Source organism: Corylus avellana, chromosome 2 (assembly GCF_965113065.1).
Source record: "Corylus avellana chromosome 2, dhCorAvel1.hap1.2, whole genome shotgun sequence".
In the NCBI taxonomy this organism is placed as follows: domain Eukaryota; kingdom Viridiplantae; phylum Streptophyta; class Magnoliopsida; order Fagales; family Betulaceae; genus Corylus; species Corylus avellana.
The window spans coordinates 15298974-15318149 of record NC_142491.1 but is presented as its reverse complement, the minus strand read 5'-3'; the positions used below and the strand labels follow the sequence as shown (position 1 = coordinate 15318149).

General features: G+C 33.5%; 1 protein-coding gene and 1 pseudogene across 1 annotated transcript; both read right to left on the bottom strand.

The window, feature by feature from the left end:
* Window positions 1–470: 470 nt before the first annotated feature.
* LOC132167386 (germin-like protein subfamily 3 member 2 pseudogene) lies at window positions 471–1600 on the bottom strand (annotated as a pseudogene).
* A 4371-nt stretch (window positions 1601–5971) lies between these two features.
* On the bottom strand, window positions 5972–14659 carry ACR12 (ACT domain-containing protein). Its single transcript, XM_059596198.2, has 10 exons — window positions 14365–14659; window positions 13328–13382; window positions 10268–10390; window positions 9419–9513; window positions 7821–7905; window positions 7625–7684; window positions 7151–7206; window positions 6848–6953; window positions 6678–6746; window positions 5972–6218 (listed from the first exon to the last, which is right to left on the bottom strand). Exons 1-10 carry the CDS (start codon window positions 14526–14528, stop codon window positions 6156–6158), a joined length of 876 nt encoding a protein of 291 aa, XP_059452181.2. The 5' UTR covers window positions 14529–14659; the 3' UTR covers window positions 5972–6155.
* Between the last annotated feature and the right edge of the window lie 4517 nt (window positions 14660–19176).

The following is a 19176-nucleotide window of genomic DNA, read 5'->3' as shown; positions in this document are numbered from 1 at the left end:
GCTAAGGGTCAATAAGTTTTTCATACTTTACTTATATTCTCTTACAAATTCAATAGATAAATCTTCAGATTTGTGGGGTTCGCATAAGTCTACACATTTAATATTTGATTAGTAAGATGAGATAGGTCAAATATAAAAAAAAATATTGACCCCTAATATTTCTTAATAAATTTCCTTTTTTTTATCTTTTTTTTTAATCAAATGCGAGAAAAGGTTACAGGGATTCTTCATAAATTTCAAATGTTCAGCAATGATGCTACCAGAGAGCAGTGATAATTGGCAATACCTTGAACAATTTCACCCTTTCTAAACAGCTGCCTTTCTACAATACTTAATATATAGCTCAATCGGCTGGAACCACACTTAATGAAGTGGAGGTCACTAGTTCGAATCCCCCTCCTCCCTCTTATACGGACATGTCCAAAAATATATATATATATATATATATATATATAGCATTGTCATGTACTCCACACCAAGAAGCAAAACTAAATTACATCTCTTGCCACATAAAAACTGCACCAATATTGGAATTTTTTTTTTTCATAAACCATCAGTGGATTCTGTTATTACTTTTAAGCATAAATTTCTGCAATCTAACTTAATTGACTTACATTTAGAAAATAATAATAATAATTAATTAATTAGCTTTTGAAGTGTTTATCAGTGGGGAAGAAACCTCTTCCTCAGTTTGGCGATCTCCTTAGCATTCAATCCAAAAGCCTTCTCCAAAAGCGCTTCTTCGATTCCAGATCCAAAAATGGCAGCTGGGATTCTCTGCAGACCCGGATTTTGGCTGTTGAAACTCCCCAAAATACTCGCTTCTGTATCCCCAACATTCATTTGGAAGTGTACAAGACCTCTTGGAAACACCATAACCTCTCCTTTTTCGATCACTTTTGCATAAACCCTGTTATTCGTATCGACAAATCCCGAATAAATCCTTCCCTCGATCACAAATGCAGTCTCCGTTGCTCTCGGATGGGAATGCGGCACGTTGACGCCACCGACATCAAAGTCTGCTCGCACAAATGACATGCCAAGCGTGTTTAAACCCGGAAAGACATTTGAGTTCACCGGCGTGGCGGAAAAGCCTGTTTGGCTGTAATTTCCGGGAAATTTTATGCCCGAGAAAGTGAAATCTTCCACCGTGACAGCTGATGAGTTCTTGCATGATGGGTTTCCGCTTGCAGAGGCTTTGAAGGCTATGCAGAAGTCTTGGAGTGGATCTGGGTCAGAAGCAAAGGCGACGTGGGTATGGAACAAAGTAACAAATAACAAAATTTTCAGCTTCTGCAACATTTTTACAAACAGGTGGGATGCGCTACTGAAGAATTGGATGTAGGGGAATTGCAATAGCTTTATAAAGCAAACGAATCAGCCTTGCTATAATTAAAGAGAGTGGTTTCTTCATGGAATGGCCTACTTGTTGAGAACGTGTGACTTGAATATTCAAGTCGGTGGGCCCAATTGCTTTGTCCACCGACTTGGTGTAGGAGAAATGGAGAATCTTCACCACCAAGTATTAGTTTTGGTTCTTTGTCCGGCGTGCCACCAATTGAGAGAAAAAAAAAATGTGAAAGCATCAAAAAGAGAGTTATTTTACTATTTTTCTTTGGGTGTATTCACTGTATTGAGACTTTGGATTTGAGTACTTTTCTCGCATGTTATTTTCTTGTACTCATCTTTTGATAGTAAATTTTTTTCGAACAAGTATAAGCTTGTTAAGCCGAACTACTTAAATCTTATTTTTTACATTTCACGGGTATTGAAAAATAAGATAAATTTCCTAACACTACTTGGGTTGGAGATAAAGAGAGAGGATTGGTTAGTCTAAAATTTAGCATCTACCAATACTAATTTGCTTTTGCCTTTTGACAGTTTCTAGTGGGAGAATTGGTTAAAGTGTAGTGGTTCATAAGGATAAGGCCATTCACACGAGTTCATGTACAACTTGTGAACATTGTTTTGTCTCCACTTTTCCTCAACCATAAAAGCTGTCATAATTTCACTTTATTTTCAGAGCACCAATAGGGATTACCTATTACGGAATTTAAGTTGTTTTTAGGTATCGAAACTCTTGAAAAATGTCATAAATTAAAAATGTAGCATATTATCAAAATAAATAGAAAGCATTTTCATCTCAAAATGCTTCTTCTTCACTTTTGTAGAGATACTTCTTCATCAGAAAATTAAAATACAATTTTTAGTTCAATTTTTTTTTTTTTTTTTTTTTTTTTTTTTTTTTTACGACATAAAAGCAAGGATCTGATAAAAACTTACTCAATTCTCAATCGTAACATACTATCTTTATTAATAGATAACATTCTTTAAGCGTTTCAATAATTATAAGAATAATTATAAGAGATGCTGATAGAAGAATAGAGAAATAATCTCTACTATGCCTTGTAGAAGTAATAAGGGGGACCAACCGGTGATTTAGAATATAGTCAGCCAACTGTATTTTATTTCTTTTCATATCTACCACAGGGCAGACCTATGTAGATGGGTCTTTTATTTCTTTTAGGTAAAGTCCCAGCCCATTATCAATCACTCCCTCAAACTTTCAATTGTAATCATATTTCTCCAAGGCTTGCAAAATGACAACATTAGCCCTATAGAATTTTTAGTTAGACAAAAAATATTCCTATAAATTTGAAAAAAAAAATATATTTTTTTTAAATGAAAATTTTAATTTAAAAAAAAAATTGAAAAAAAAGTAAAATAATAATAATAATAATAAATATATTTAAATTTAAAAATAAAAAAAAAACAAAAAAAAAAAAAAAACAAAAAACAAAAACAAAACATGGGTGATTCATAACGAACGTCCGAACCACCCCATGGGTGGCAGTGCCTGGGGTGGCCAAGCCACCCCTAGAGGATGGACCCAAGGGTGGCCGAGCTGCCGAAAACGCCTTAGGGGTGGCCGATCCACCCCCTGGTGGTTGACCAGACCATCCCCAATTACCTAGGGGTGGTCTGGCACCCCTAATTTTAATTTTTATTTTTTTGTAAATTTTAATTTTTTATTTTTTATTTTACTAAGGTTAATTTTGTCATTTTTCTAGCCTCGGGAAAACATTGTCAATGTTTTGGTAGTATGAGAGAACATTGTCACAATTGAAAGTTTGGAAAGATAATTATCAGGTAGTTTAAGAGGGTTAAGTGAACTTTACCCTTTCTTTTATATTTAAATATTAATTTGGTAACCCCGAGGCAGGCCACTGAATGAAAAATCAAAAAGAATAATTTTTAAATGAAAATATAATATTAATATTAAAATAAATATTATTTAATTAATATTAAAAAAAAAAAAAAAAAATCACTTAAACTTTTCACCTAAAGCGAATATATCGAGCCGGTCTTGTGCTTGAATGCAAAGACGATTTTGTTCCTCCCTTATAAATCTAATACTATTAAACTGGACTACATATGTAAGAGCATTCGCATCAAGTTTTTTAAATTTTTTTTAAATTTAACTTTCAAAATGTGTTCTTTTTTTATTATTATTTAACTAGCCACTTTTTAAAACTACCAAATATTAAACTCTCTAAATATTTCTCTACTTTAACTAAATATTATATAATTGCCATGAAACTCACTCACTTTGATTCCATGTGAGAGATTTACCAAAATGTCATCCTAACAATAAAAATAATATTAAAAAATAAATAACTTTTGCTTTTGGTGTCTTTATATTTGGAGAGGAGTTAAAACAAATGTTAAATTTACCTTTGAATAAAGAATTTGATAAATGATGTTTTCTGACAGGTTGGATTATATAGCATATCATATAGATGTAGACGGTAGATTGGTTAATTTGGTTCTGACAGGTTGGATTATATAGCATAAACTTCCCTAAAAATAAAAATGTCTAATTGAGAAATTTATTTGAAAAGAAACTTCACAAAACCAACCCTCTTAAATTTTCACACGTTTTAAAATTATTCATGAAGTTTAAAAACTCTTAATTAAGGGTATCGAACTTTTAATTTCTTTCGATCCTTGTCAAAATTTCAAGTTAAAGATTTAAGCATATATATATATATATATATATATATATATATATTGACAAAATTTAACGGAATATGATAATCAAAAGAAATTGAAAGTTCAATAATACCCTTAATTGAAAGTTTGAGGTAATGTCAAAACAAGTGAAAGTTTAGGGATTCGGATCATCTCCAGTTGAAATAAACGGGATACTCTCCGGTTTACGGTTTAGATTTTTTAGAAAAGATCTAAGGTGCAAAATTTGCCACATCATCAAACAGCCAATTAACGGCATCTAAAAGAAAACCTAAACTTTAACGGCAAATCCCTCTTCCATCCAAACCCATATCCCTCCCCACTTCCTCTACCGCGGCTATTTCTCCAATTTGGTTTTTCCACCGCAACCTCCTCCCTTGCTACTTGCTTTTTGTGTGCCATTGGCCACAAGATGTTCGAGTATTGATTTCTAAATTGAAAAGTGGTTTTTTATTTATTTATTTTTTCTCACTTTTGTTTGTTTCTCCTATGTGTCTTGGAAGAATGGTAGTAACTACAAAAACCCAGGAAGGATTAGAGGAATGGGGATACGCTGAAGTCAGACCTAGTAAAATACTCAAACATCTTGTGTCCGCATGAATCCAAGAAGGTTCATAATTGTATAAAGTTTCATTCTTTTTTTCTTTTTAATTTTCTCAAATGGAGTGTTGATATTTGGTGAGGAACACTTTACACACAAGCCTGCATGTTTTGGTGGCTCACAGAAGTCCCTATAGAGTTGCGGATGCCTCTAAGCCGAGGATTTGAGATTGGAATTTTTTAAAACAATTTGCAACCGAGGACTTCGACATGGTTGCAAAAAGTTGATCTTTTGTTTGTAGCTGAGGAACACCAAAATTCAGCTGACGATGAGGTGGTGGTAGAGAAACCTGTCACCGGTACGAGAATCATTTTAGATCTCAAACTCTTTCGAAAGCATCATTATGTCTACATCTCTCTCTTTTTCTCTCAAGCAATAACACTCAAACTAAGAGTCTTCTTCCTTGTTCTTTGTTCATGGTTAAGGAACGCCAAGAGCAAGCAACGAAGGAGATGGTGGTGCAAAAATACATCACAGAGAAGGATCCGCCGGAGCCAGAGAAGCTAGGTGTGGTGGTTGAGGAAGTGGGGAAGGAAAAGGGGAATTTGGGTTTGGATGGAAGAGGAGAAGATTTGAGGTTAAAGTGAAAGTTCCGCTAGAGCCGAAGAAGGCAGGTGTGGTGGTTGAGGAAGTGGGGAAGGAAAAGGGGAATTTGGGTTTGGATGGAAGAGGAGAAGATTTGAGGTTAAAGTGAGAGTTTTCTTTAGATGACAATGTTAGAGCTCAACTAGTTATTTTTAAACACATGGCAATGTTTAAACCTTTGATTCTTTTAAAATAATCTTGGTCGTGAACTGGATATTCTCCATTTCATTTGAAATTGAAAGGATTCCTTTCCGAAGTTTAGGAAGTGGTTTTGTGAAGTTTTCACAAACTAAAACCACAACGATCTCTTAGATAAATTTCAAACCATAGGGACTATTTTAGAAGATTGTAAACCACATATATTGATTTAGTATTTTTTTCATAATGAAATGTAACTAATTGCCATTATGCAGATGATAAATAGTACAAGAATTCGTAGAGCACAAGCCATCAATTGTATAGCACTTCTACAAGTTTTCTAGCTCACCTCCACTTTCATTTGGGATGAACTTTCTAAATAAAAGGTAAAGAAACATTGTGTAATTTTCCTCACTTAAAAGACTCAATTTTAAATTGAGTACTGTCATATACCACATTTTTATTTCACAATACTAACGTGACAATCCCAACCATTTTTTTTTTTTTTTAACAATAAATTATTTAAAGGTTGGTTGAGACTATCATATCAACATCATGAGATAATTATAAAATAAAAATGTAATTTCTAGCATTACTCTTAAACCAGACAAAATCTAAAACAAGATCTGACTGTAATGCACCATCAGTTTCAAAAGAGTTGCCAAATGCAATTAAGAACCATGCATAGCTCAAATTCTAGAAGCACACAATTCAAACAGAGGATTTTAATAGCTCAAGGATGATTTGGTACAAGAACAGTTACATTGGGTTTACAGCCAAGAAGTGGTACTCCCGAGTATTAGTAACTATCTATATCTGTTTCCGGCCTTCGGAGATAATAGCGTAGACAATTCACCAACACCTGCACACTCAAAATATTGTAGTCAAATAGAGAAATGTATCAAAAAAGTAAAAAAAATACTTTTGAAACTTTTACCAAACATGCTAGCTTTTTATTTAGCACAGTTTTTAGGTATTACAATTACTTTTTACCCTCCCTAACAAAATCCCAAACAGGCTCTTAATCATTTAAAAGATATAAACCATGTCCAAAACCTAGAACATATAAGCTGAGCACATGCTCTACAAATGCGACAAAATTTCCAAGGCACCCAACATTGGGAATAAGATCCTCTCCATTTCAAATGAAATTGAAAGTATCCATTTAGTGTAAAAGGAGGAGTAATATTGTAAATTTTGTCATTCAACTTTAATGTTAAGACAATATTACCCCTCATTTTACACTAAATAGATACTCTCCATTTCAATTGAAATTGAGAGGATCTTGTACCCCAACATTGTTGGCACCAAACCATTTTACCTGAGACAGGGAACTGTTTAATGCTGTCCCTTTGTAGCTGACATGAAACTTGTCTTTGGCTACCAGTCCCTGTTAGATCAGAGATGAGAAAATGATCATGAGTGGGTGGGTGGGTTGGGGGGGGCGGGGGGGTGGGTAGGGTGAGAAAGAGAGAGAGAGAGAGAGCATACTTCAGTATCAATCTCTGCTGATTCCACATCAATGTTGATATCAGCAATAACTTTGATGATTTCTACCAGTAATCCAGGTCTATCTGCTGTCTCTATATAAAGTAAGCTGTAAATTGTAGAGAAAAATGCATAATAAGATGAAAGATCTTTGCACCCATTCTTTGCAAACAAGTGTCAAACTTCATTCATGAGTATGACCTTCCCAATAGGTTGGGTCATGCAAAAAGGAAAAACCACAAGAGAAACATAAAAATAAACAACAAATTATAATGCTTAAAGACAACTTAATAACAAGTGGAAAACCTCCTCTTAGGTCCATCTTCCTTGACTTGTATATGAGTTGCAATATCAACATCAAGCTGCAGAACAAAATCACAAAGTTCAGTTCGACTTTGTAAAGTCACAAAAAGCACATGAAATTGAAGTTGGTTGAGCTTACTAGATCATAGCTATGAAAATTCTGAATGATCCCCAATATATTACAAATTATACCTTTTATTTGAATAAGTCCCACCCATGGAACCACATGGAAAATGGGGAGAACATTTGATCAACAAATCAGTAATACACCATAAAAGTTTTGAGATGCCAGTTTAGGGAAAACTATGAATCCTCTATTTGTATTTGCACCCCAAGTAAATGTCAAGGTAAATAAGAAATCTGCACTGGAAGCTCAATCTCTGAAAAGTTTGTCCAATGTAGAGAAAAGGGAAAAAAATAATTTATAAGAAGAAACGGTTAAAATAATATAGCTAAAAGGATCTTCAACAAAATCACCTTCTTTTCTGGAGCTATTATTCCAAAAGCCTCACCCATAGCAAGTTGCACACTAGATTCCTACAAGAAATTAAGAAGAAACCATAAGACTTACAGATGATAAAATTATTTTTGTAAGAAGTGTAAGTTCAGCTTGTATCCCTCAAAATTTTAAAATAATAAAATAAAACTTAAATATAGTATTCAGCATACTCACTGGATGATACTTCAACAGATTGTTAATGATGGTAAGTCGAATTCTCTCCAACATATCAGGATCTTCAACTTTGCGCCCAGTGTCTCTATCATAACCAAATTCAATCTGTAAATGCTAAAACTTGCAGTAAAAAAGTTACAGTAGACAATTAGACTATTGGACTGACGTAAAATTTTCAGAATTCTGATAGCTAGTGTTGGAAACGTTGCCAAGTTGGTAAACTATTTAAAGCATCTTATTGAATTCCACTTAGTAGTTCTCCTTCTAGGTTAATGCAAACACAACAAAATCCATTACATAAAAGTCTAAAAACAGAAACAAGAAGAATTAAGTGAAGGTGCAACTAATCTCTCAACAATCTCAGCTTCAAAATTTGGGTTTGCTTAGAAGCTTATATCTCCAAAAGGAACTGAGTTTATTTATTGATATGTTGCACTATGACAAGTCTGGAAAGTGTGGAATGGATTTAACAGGAAAATAGACAGTTTCATCTTGGAGTCTACAACTATTAGTTCATGCAAAATGTGCACTAATACTCCCTTAAAATTTGATCTAGGAGCCTTTTCGCCATTCTACAATGCCATCTGAAAAGGGAGTATGTCGGCATAATTATTTAGAACAGACTAACGGGTTCCAGTAGTTTTTAGTTAAAGTGCATGCTTTTGTCCATGCCCAATTGCTGTTGCTGACCTGCTTGACTAAAAACTCAAAGTTGCTTAATAACTCCAAGACTGACCATCAATTTCACAACAAAGCTTCTAAAACTAACAGCAATTGAGAATCCTGCCTCAACTGAAATCAGACTTTCAAGTGATGAACTTGTAATCAGTCTTTTCTAGTGCAACAAATGCGTCTATCCTTGAGCCAGCGGTCGTTACAAGAAAAATGACTGCTGGTGCATCTTATAATGCAAAAATAAGGCAATTTTCTGTCCTACAAATATAGGTGTTAGGAGAAACAAGCCCTTTTATTCAGGTTTAACCATAAATGCAACATGGTTAAGAGAGCAACGTTTTTTTCTCTTCTGCACAAAAGAATGAACTGGACCATCCACACAACATTATGGCACTGATGGGTTCTACCAAGAATCAAATGCAGTGAGGGAGATGGTTTCATCTTCTTTTTCCTTTTTTTTCTTTTGGTGGTGTGTGTTGGGGAGAAATAAAATTTATTAGAAAAAGACACAAAAGGGCACAACCCTTGTACAATGGAAGTATACAAGAGATGCACGATAATAATAATAAAAAATAATAATAAAATAAAAATAAAAATAAATTTTTTAAAAAAAAGAGTCTAAAATCACAAAGAACAAAAAACTCAAAAAAGGGAAAAATAAGAGAAGCCAATAGTTTCCCTCATCCCATCAAGAAGTGTTGCCAAGTTTTTGTATCAAAAATTTTAGTTTCAAACATCTACAGATGGCAGATTGAATTTATTGCACACATTACAACCAAAAAAGGAAGAAATGTGGAGAAAAAAAGCATACTCAAAGAATGTTTTGTTGCAGCTAACCACTAGACTATTCTTACAGAACATCAAAAGTTTCCTTTAGATCTCTATGAAAGTACCATTAAGATGATGCCAATAGAATTACTTACAATCGTGTAATGAAAAACTTTGTTTGTTTTACTGATCCCTCAGTGGAAACAGTTCCCTTTGACACATCCAGTCCCAAATCTTTCAGTGCTTTCATCTGTCCTAGCATAATAAATCAAAGCAAGTCATTAGCTTTAATAATATTAAAAAATATATCAGTATTAAAAGAATCAAAAATTGAGGACACTTGCTCAACTCTGATCTCCCACAAGGCCTTTCTTTCCTTCAAAATTAATCCACTAATAGTTGCATATTTTCATAAGTACTTATTCATAGATAGAAGAAAATGGAAAACAAAAAAAAAAAAAAGAAAATGGAAATAATAGTTGTTAATAAAACTTTTTATTACTTATCAAAAAAAAAAAGAAAATGGAAAACAAAAGTATTTAGGTAGCATACTAAAGGTTTCCCTGAGATTTCAAATTAAAGTGTATAAAGTATAAACTCCAAACAATCCATTAATGATTGTCAATCATTGAGTAAGAACAAGCAGTTGATGCTTAGATTAATGTATTTTCCACCAATAATCCCAACCATATGTGCTTATTGTCTAGTGATCCTTTAAAGCTTCCACTTTTCAGTGACTAAAAAATATTAATTTATGGAATTCAAGAATATCAAATGTAGTGCTATTTGAGAATAAGTTAGGAATTTTCTTAGAAAATCAGTGAAGAAAATTTTCTTCATAAAGAGGGTAAAGTTTCAGCCTACTCCCACAGTCCTTCACAATATGGTAAGAACCTCAAGTGGGTTTCCATGTACAATAAATAAAGAAATTCCTGATATATTTTTGTCCTATACAAGTGTTTCTTCAGGGAGTGAACCGCATAAATTGTCAGTAGCCACTTTACCGTGTCAATAAGAGCTCCCAGGCGATCTCCAAAGCTGAGCTGTACAATTGTTGCATCAGAATCTGAATCTTGATCGATTAAAACCATTGGCATAGGGACATAATCAGCATCTTGATCAGACTTCTGCATTTACAGTTATACCATCAATTCAATGGTAATTTATTTCTTATAAGAAAAAGATTTAGTAATACTTGAGCTATATATGATGCCATTCTCATAAATATAGCTGTAGCAACCAACTTCCCCCTCCCACATATAGCATACATAAAAAAGAATGCATAATAAATCAGATAGTGAACTCATGGATTGTAAATAATTTTGGCCACTTGGATTATTCCTAGTGACCTTTGGTCCAAATTCAAATGCTTAAAAAGCAAAGAATAAAAGAAAAAGCAAAAGGATCACAGACAAAAACTTCTAAAAAATAGAAGGCAATCAAACATCTTACCAACTCATGAATCTTTGAGAACTATAGCTGAATTGAAGGGTTTTGATCTTAGGAAAAAAAATTAACATTATTGAGTACACTCTTTGTTTATAAAGTAAAAGGATGTAAAACAAATTCAAGAGGAAATTTATAATCTAATCAAAGGAAACAAAACACAGTAAATCAGCATAACAAAAGAACACTATAAACCATATGATACAGCACCATTGCCAACGTCTTAGAGTGCCATGTGGGATTCTGACCATTTCAAAAGAAAATTATGTTTCTTTCCTAGACATTAGTTTAACATCAATTTTTAAATATATTACCTCTTTTCAGACAATTTTTCTATTAATGATTGAGAAATAAATATGATGTGTCTTTTCTAATAGGATGGATAAGGTTACTTTTCATTGGTATGAGAAAAGAATTGCTGGCAAGATTTTCAGCAGAAATGCGCAAAATAATAGCACTTCCAGCAAGCTATAGCAGCTACTATCAGTAGAAGATTTTATGCCATGTGGCTCAATTTTCTAAAGGAATACCAACCACACTAACATCCTTCAATGGAAAAGCCCATAATAGACAGATTTATGGGGCCCACTGAGATCCAAAGTCAGCCAGCTTCACAAGGAGATCCATAGACAAGATGCATCAGCCCAAGGGTTTGGTCCTTTACTCTCCACACTAGAAGGTTTGGTGTATTTTTTATAGACTTACCTAAGTCCATAGGCAAACCTCCAAGTTAACTCAAGGACCACTGAAGCACACTTAGAGCTCCAGACCTGAATCACAAAGCAGCCCTTGAAGGACCAAAAATCTGCAATATCTTCCATTAGCTTCAACAGCACTGGAGGTAGAACAACAAACCCAACAGGCTACTACTCTTTATTGGCATCAAAGACAGCGTGACCCATGACCAAGTCAGGACCCACTTTTTACAATCAAATTCAACTTTAATCACAAATATAATCAGATCAACTCCAAAATTACACATGAAATGTTGAATTCTGGGGTATTAAAGAGGAAATGTTGCCACCCGACCAAAAAAAGAGAGAGAAGACGTCAGTTAAAAAGAGTGGCTTAACAAAGGAGACTGCAGTAATTACAGGATTGATGCAAAGAAGATGGGAAATTTTGGTGGTTGTCAGTTTGTGTGTCAATGGGAGCTTGACATTGGCGCAGCCACAGCGGGTATGATGGAGTGGGGGTTGCTTCTGTTAATTTGTCATAGGGGCAATGGTTTTGGTTTGTGATGATGATGGGTGAAGGTTTGACGAGGGAGTGTTCCTTGCTTCAATGGTGGTAGTGCAAGCAAAAGCTTTGGCTGATGGTTAGTGTTTGGCAGTAGCATTAGGTGGTTAGAAGCAGTGGTGAAGTGGGTGGCAGTGATGCATTGAGGTTGAAGACATTGATGGCTGAGCTTGATAGAGGTACTATCCAATGGTTAATTTACAGCGGTGATAGTTGACCTAAGAGATAATAAAGGTGGTGGAAGTGCTTGCCCAAACTGGTTACACACCCATAATCCTAGAAAACCCTCCTCTCTCTCTCCATCTCTTTAACATTGAAAATAAAATAACTTTAGAAAATTAATGTAAAGGAAAATCCATTGATAAAAAGATAGATGTGCCCATTTTGTCATTTAAACCAATATACTTTGCACTCAAAGACCACATCAACAAAAATGGGTAAATCTGTAAATTTTCTTTTAAAGAAGTAATAAACCAATCTCATTGAAAGCATAAGACGCCCCTAAGTACACAGGAAGTATATAAAAGGAACCACCTAACTAGAAAGAGCAAATAAATCTATAATGTTCAACCTACCACATCGTAACGCCTTTACTATATAACTCTACCAGGGAGGATAAAGTAATTTTTCAACTTATGAGGCAAGCATGCGTCATTTCATCATCTCTCGAAAGAGTGATTTACCTTTTCTTTTATTTTAATATCAGTCCTTTCTTTCTGGTTGATCGTCTAACAAAAATATATTTGCTAGGGAAGTAATACACTTCAGTCATCAAGACCTTAAACACATCCAAGCTCCCTTTCCTAACCTATGTGACCCAGACCTTCAATCATGCCCCAAAGAAATCCAACAAGGAGTAATTATCAATAATATTGAAGTACGAATAGCCATAGTACTGTAATTCCTGTGATCTCATCCGCTATAAGCTCCTCAAACACACGGCAATTAGGATAGAATCACGCTCCTTATTTTAGTACTTCCATCCCACATCTCAGATATTTAAAAAGAACATTTTAAAATATATAATATATGAGAACATTTTGTGTGTGTGTGTGTGTGAAAAGCAAAGAACTGTTTAAATTCTCATAAGCATGTACCACAACACCAAAGGCATGATGACCATGCAAGACTTAGAATAACACGTTCTTCCCTTCAACAATTTATTCAGTCGTTACGGGCATTAACATGGAAAAAATATGGCGAATTTAATTAACTCAATAGAGTATTAAATCAATTATGGAACCAAATGTATCTATCAAATTAATGCTCATGAAATCAAAACTATATCTCCATAATCATTGATAATGAATTTATTTTTTCTTCTTTCAAACTGAATTTTTCCTAATAACAATTGAAATACATAACATATTCTTACTGACCAATGAGGTTGAATCAACTGCATTCAAACCATCAGTAGATGCATGCAAAATATTCCTGCATAACAGTAAGAAATATTATAGACAAAGTGTTCAGGGTCACTTCCTCCCAATTTCGTATAAAGAAAACCCAAATCACTTATTGTACATCAATATTAGCATAAATTATTAATAACAAGTGCAAAGATTAATAGAGTCAGAAACCATGAAGTACAACTAGAATTACAAGATCAGTGAACAAGATAAACAAAAGCCACAAACATCAATCGAAATAAACAATTTTTCTTTAACTTAGGCATCCAGAATGTAACGTGATTATAACATGATGAGTGGGGAGAATCATTCATAAGCTAATGTTCTGCTGGAAAGAAAAAAAAAAAAAAATATATATATATATATACACTTCAGCTGCCTCTATAGCCCCAGCCAAGTAACACATTCTGAGATCACTGTTCTTCTTGATGAATAAATAGAGAGAGTGAAAACAAGACAAACTCAAATAGGTTTAAGAAAAAGAGGAGAAGACCAAATACTTCACTCAACTATTTATAGTTTTCAAACCACAAAACTCTAAGTCCTTGTTTTCTTTTCTTTCCCTTCTTATTTTTCTCAGTAACCCAACGGACCATCAATCACTTAACTACTTATATTTTTCAAACCATTTTCTCAGGAGCCAAACACAGCACCAGTACACAAACTGAAGTCGTTTCACACTATTTTATCAACAAAGAGCTTCCGGATTCAAGCACCTTTCTTTTTTATTCTGATCAATTTTCCGAATTGAAGATACTTCGGACAAAGTAAATATCACCAATCGACAACAATAATCCCCCCGTTTTGTTCCTCAGAAAACAGAGAAGGCCAAATTTCTCATCTGAAGTTCGCAGAAATGAAAATTTCAAGTTACAAAAAAAAATGAAGTGGAGGTTCACTTTCGCTGGGGCCATAAGGTGAAAATTTCAGTTACGGATATATTGCATATAAACATTTTCTTGGCAAGCAAACAGCTAGCGGAGGAGAAATCGGAGGCTGTGTCTTACTTTTTCCTCGAGAAAATGAGTACAGGCTCAGTGCAGTCGTGGCGGAGTGGGAAAATCTTGAGTGACTCGCATGGAGAGAGCTGTGGAGCGAAATCGAGACCCGAAACCCTAGATCGAAGGAGGGAAAAGGAAGAGGCGAAGAAGGCGGTGTTTGCGAGAGCCATGGAAATGGTTGATTGGCAGACTGAGTGTAGCTGCGAAGCAAATTGGGGTTTCGAGAGGAGGTGAGTAGTTGGTCTAGCGTAGCGTCACTTGTGTAGAAGCGACGAGAGCTGGTTGGAGGCCACGTCGGATTGCACATGAAAAGGTCAATGGAAAGATATTTTGTAATGGGAATAATTGTCTAAACTAAGGATAGATATTGTCTCGATTGTAAGGATATTTTAGTCCATCTGACTTTATGGCCCTGTTGCTGGCACTGTACTAGGGCCAGCCTCACTCCACAAAAAAAAAAAAAAATTCACCTCAAAATTAATCCTAACATTTCTTCTTTTTATAATACATCAATCATTTTTTTTTATTATTATTCAAATAAAAAAATTACTACACAACAAATTTTTTATATTTTTTCATATAAAATATATTTTTTCACTTTTTTTCACAAAATATTTTCACAAAAACCAATCAAACACATATTTCTAAAAAGTGTGCTATAGTACCAATCCTGAAACAGTGCCCGCCCCAGCCCTTTCGCAAACACTGCCTATTTTTCTTCTTCTTTCCTTATAGCTAAAAGTTGTCCATAGTGGCTCAAAAAATAAAATAAAAAAGTTAAATATTTTATTAGTATTTAAGTTTGCACATTTTTATAAAAAAAGTTAAATATTTTATTAGTATTTAAGTTTGCACATTTTTATAAAAAAAGTTAAATATTTTATTAGTATTTAAGTTTACACATTTTTATTTTTTCTCACCTAAAGTTTAAATCCTATCATAAATATAATACATAACTTACGGAAAAAAACAACTTAGTACCTCCAATAGATTCCATTAAGCAAAACTAACGGAATGAAACCTATCGTCACCTAAAAATGTTACGTGTCTTAAAAAAATATTAAATATTAAAATTAATTAAAAAAATGAAAAATTTATATGGGTGGCTGGTCTAATAGGTTTTATTTTTATTTTTAATTATTATTTATTATTATTTTTAATTTTTTTTTTTATTATTATTATTATTTATATATGTTCACACAAGACGGGGAGGAAAATTCGAACTAACGACCTCCGTTTCATGAAGCGTGGTCCCTAATTGATTGAGCTATCCCTTGAAGACTATTTATGTTTTAAGTTTGTTATTAGGGTATCCACAATTTTTTTTTTTTTTTATCTGGTTTTAATTCCTGGTAACCCTTTCCTTATATACTAATTTTTTTTTAAAAAAAGGCATTACCAATATACCCCATCAAAAAGAATCAATCAAATGCCAATTAGGTTAGTAATTCCGTTTCTCTTAACCTTGAGCAAACACACTTTTTTTTTGGGGGGGGCGGGGGTTGGGCTGCAAAATCCCAACTTCAACAGTTTTGGTCCCTTGCAAGATCTAAATTACGAGCTATTAACTAAAATTGCAGGAGCTCGAATATACTTGAAGTCTAATGTTCAAATTATGGGCCATTGGCTAAAATTGCTGGAGTTCAAATTAAAGAATTAAAGGCCAAAGTCCAATTACATACTATCGGCTAAAATTGCTGAAGTGAAGGCCAAAGTTCAAAGACGGGCTATTGGCTAAAATTGCCGAAGTCAAGTTAAATTTGAAGGCCACAATTGCCAAGCTTTGAGTTTCAATCATAGCAATCAATTGTTCAAGAGGTCCAAGATCAACAATCCTATCGGACCGTTTATCTTGAGGGAGAGTATTAACTATTAAGCCATACAAGAAGAAAAGGAAACAAAGCAACAAAAGAAAAGACAATGAGACAAAGCAACAAAAAGAAACAAATTAAGCAACAGCTACAGTATAACTGCTAGTAAATCACTTGTATAAATAAATCAATAGTGAAATGAAATGTATTAAGGGAAAAATGCAGTCTCTAATATTTCTGAGTACTTCTTCCTCTTTTCCTCCTTACCTTCTCAATAATCAGTAACTTTCATACTTAATAGACTACAAACAGATAAAAAGATAAAACAGGAAAGGAAAGAAAAGAAAAACAGAGACTTCCCCCTCTACATTCAAGTGGACTGCAGTATTCCACAAAATCGACAAGAACACATTACTTGCGGCTGGCAAATTGAAAAATATTATGGCATGTCTAAGTTTGGAATCAAACTTCCATGTTTCGCCATGTATGGAGTCTTTTGCTAGATTAAGATCCATTTGGCCTGCCTGGATAAAAGACAATCTCATAAAAAAAGGAGTTTTTTGAGTGTTAGCATTCCTCAAAATTGTTCTTGGAGCAGGAAGAAACTTCTAAAGTTGGGGGATGTTGCTACAGGTTTTTTGAAGTTTGAGGTTGGGGATGGGGAAAACATTCATCTCTGGGTGGATCAATGGCACCTGCTGGAATTTTACTTGAGAAGTTTGGGTATAGAGTTGTCTATTATGCTTAAAGTAGTGTGGAGGCTAATCTATCTTCTGTGATGTACAATGGGAATTGGTTTTGGAGGCCTCCCAGATCTAAAGCTTTAGTTGAGATCCAAGCTAGACTTTCAGAGGTTAAGTTGGGTACTTGTGGTCAACCTATCTGGACTGATTCTAAGAAGGGTGTTTATGTGAGCTTAGAAACTTGGGAGATTCTTAGGGAAAAAAATGAAGAGATTGATTGGTGGCAGTCAGTCTGGTTTTCTCTTGCCATCCCCAAGCGAACTTTTATTCTATGGTTTGTTATGAGGAATAGGCTCATTACTGGTGAACGTTTGGTAAAGTGAGGTTACAAGGGTGATGTTTAATGTTTTTTCTGTCGAAGTAGACTTGAGAGCTGTGACCACTTATTTTTTTGAATGTAGTTTCAGTTATCGTATTTGGAAGTTTTGCATGAATTGTTACAAAGAAGGTAAATTAAACTTAAAAAATTTCCATTATTTTCTTGGTAAATTTTTTCATTTTGTCTTCTAAATGCCAAATTATTCTTACCAAGATTCTTTACTACAGCAATAATTCTCAATAATACTCTTTTCCAATGATCTTTCTCTTTGTTAATTTGTTCTTGGACATTTTTATCAATTGTTTTATTTTTTAACAATCTCATTTATAAATCAATCCAATCATTCATGTTAGTAATATGTTCAATGGTTGTTTCATGACTTTTTAGTTTAGCACTAAGATTTTTCCAGTCATTAGTCCATTCATTAGCTAGTTGCATTCTATTAGGTTTTGAATTAAACAACTTGCAACAAAAACAAAATACTCTATCTACATCTTTTGAATAGACTAGCCATTTTTCTATTATGTTGCTCCCCATTTGATAATTTTCGTATATAATATGTATTAGAAAAATGCCTAGAGTTCTCATCTTTAGGAAAATCTATAGTATTGTATCTTATTGGACAATTTTCTACTAACAAATCCCTTAATTTTGCATCAATATTTTTCTATTGGCTAGGGTCATAAATATTTGTAGCAATAGATTTAGATACATCAATAACATTTTTATTATCTTCTAATTATTTTTGATGAGTTTCTTGTTCATTTATGAGTTTTTCACCTAAATTATCCTCAATATTTTGTTTATTGCTAATAACAAATTTATTTAGAGCTCCTTTTTTAGATTCAATCAATTTGTCTACTTTTTTTTTTTTTTTTTTTTTTTTTTTAAGTTTTTCATATCCAGATGCATATTTTCTAGTAGACATGTTTAATTAAAAATACTAACAAATTAAACAAACACGATTTATCAAAAATAAATTATGACTATAATAAAATAAATGACAAAAATATAACAATAAAACCTGATTTGGCAAAGGAATTATGAAGCAGTTCTTGAAGATAGGACAAGAGACTTAGTCACTCGGAGTCGGAGAGGAAGAGAAAATGATGAGATAGGTAGAGAAGAAAAACTCAAAAAAGAGCAAGCAAAGAGGAGAGGTAAAGTGACAAATATAGAGACTGATATTTAAAATGCCCATGGTGACAGCAGTTTATATTTTTGGCTTTTGGCTTTCCCTATATGGCTAAATAATAAATAAAAAATAAATAATAATATTTTATTTCTAACGTTTATATTTTCATAAAAAAACAAAAAATTTATAGAGAGAGGCCATGATGATGAATGAATGAGGTAGGCGTGTATAGTGTACTGTAGCGTCAGGGTACTGTAGCGTCAGGAGCTCTAGGGAATTGGCCTTAATGATGTATAAGGCTTTAATGCTTTGTCTTTTTTTAATTTATTTTTTGAATTATTTTTAAAATTTATAGTGGACTTATTAATTGAGGTCTTATTAAATTGAGGCCTTAAATTTTGATAAAAAATTTTTTTAGGTCCTATTAAAAAAAATTTGGGCCTTCAATTTTTTTTTTGGGTCCAAAATAATTTTTATTTTTTTTTTAATTTTTATTTTTTTTTAACTCAAAAATATTTTTTGGGCCTTATTAAATTGGGGGCCCTAGGCGAGGGCCTAACTCGCCTAGTGCCTGAGCCGACCCTGTATGTGAGCTCAGAAACTTTGGAGATTCTTAGGGAGAAAAATGAAGAGATTGTTTGGTGGCAGTTAGTCTGGTTTTCTCTTGCCATCCCCAAGCAAACTTTTATTCTATGGTTTGTTATGAGGAATAGGCTCATTACTAGTGAACGTTTGGTCAAGTGAGGTTACAAGGGTGATGTTTAATGTTTTTTCTGTCGAAGTAGACTTGAGAGCCGTGACCACTTATTT

Bases quoted from the DNA above. Each gene is read 5' to 3' on its own strand.
- ACR12 (XM_059596198.2), bottom strand. From the start codon at position 14,528: ATGGCTCTCGCAAACACCGCCTTCTTCGCCTCTTCCTTTTCCCTCCTT. The intron at 9,514-10,267 runs GTAAAGTGGCTA...ATGCTAGGACAG, and splicing joins TGGGAGCTCTTATTGACACG to ATGAAAGCACTGAAAGATTT. The intron at 7,906-9,418 runs GTAAGTAATTCT...TGGTTATGATAG, and splicing joins AAGTTTTTCATTACACGATT to AGACACTGGGCGCAAAGTTG.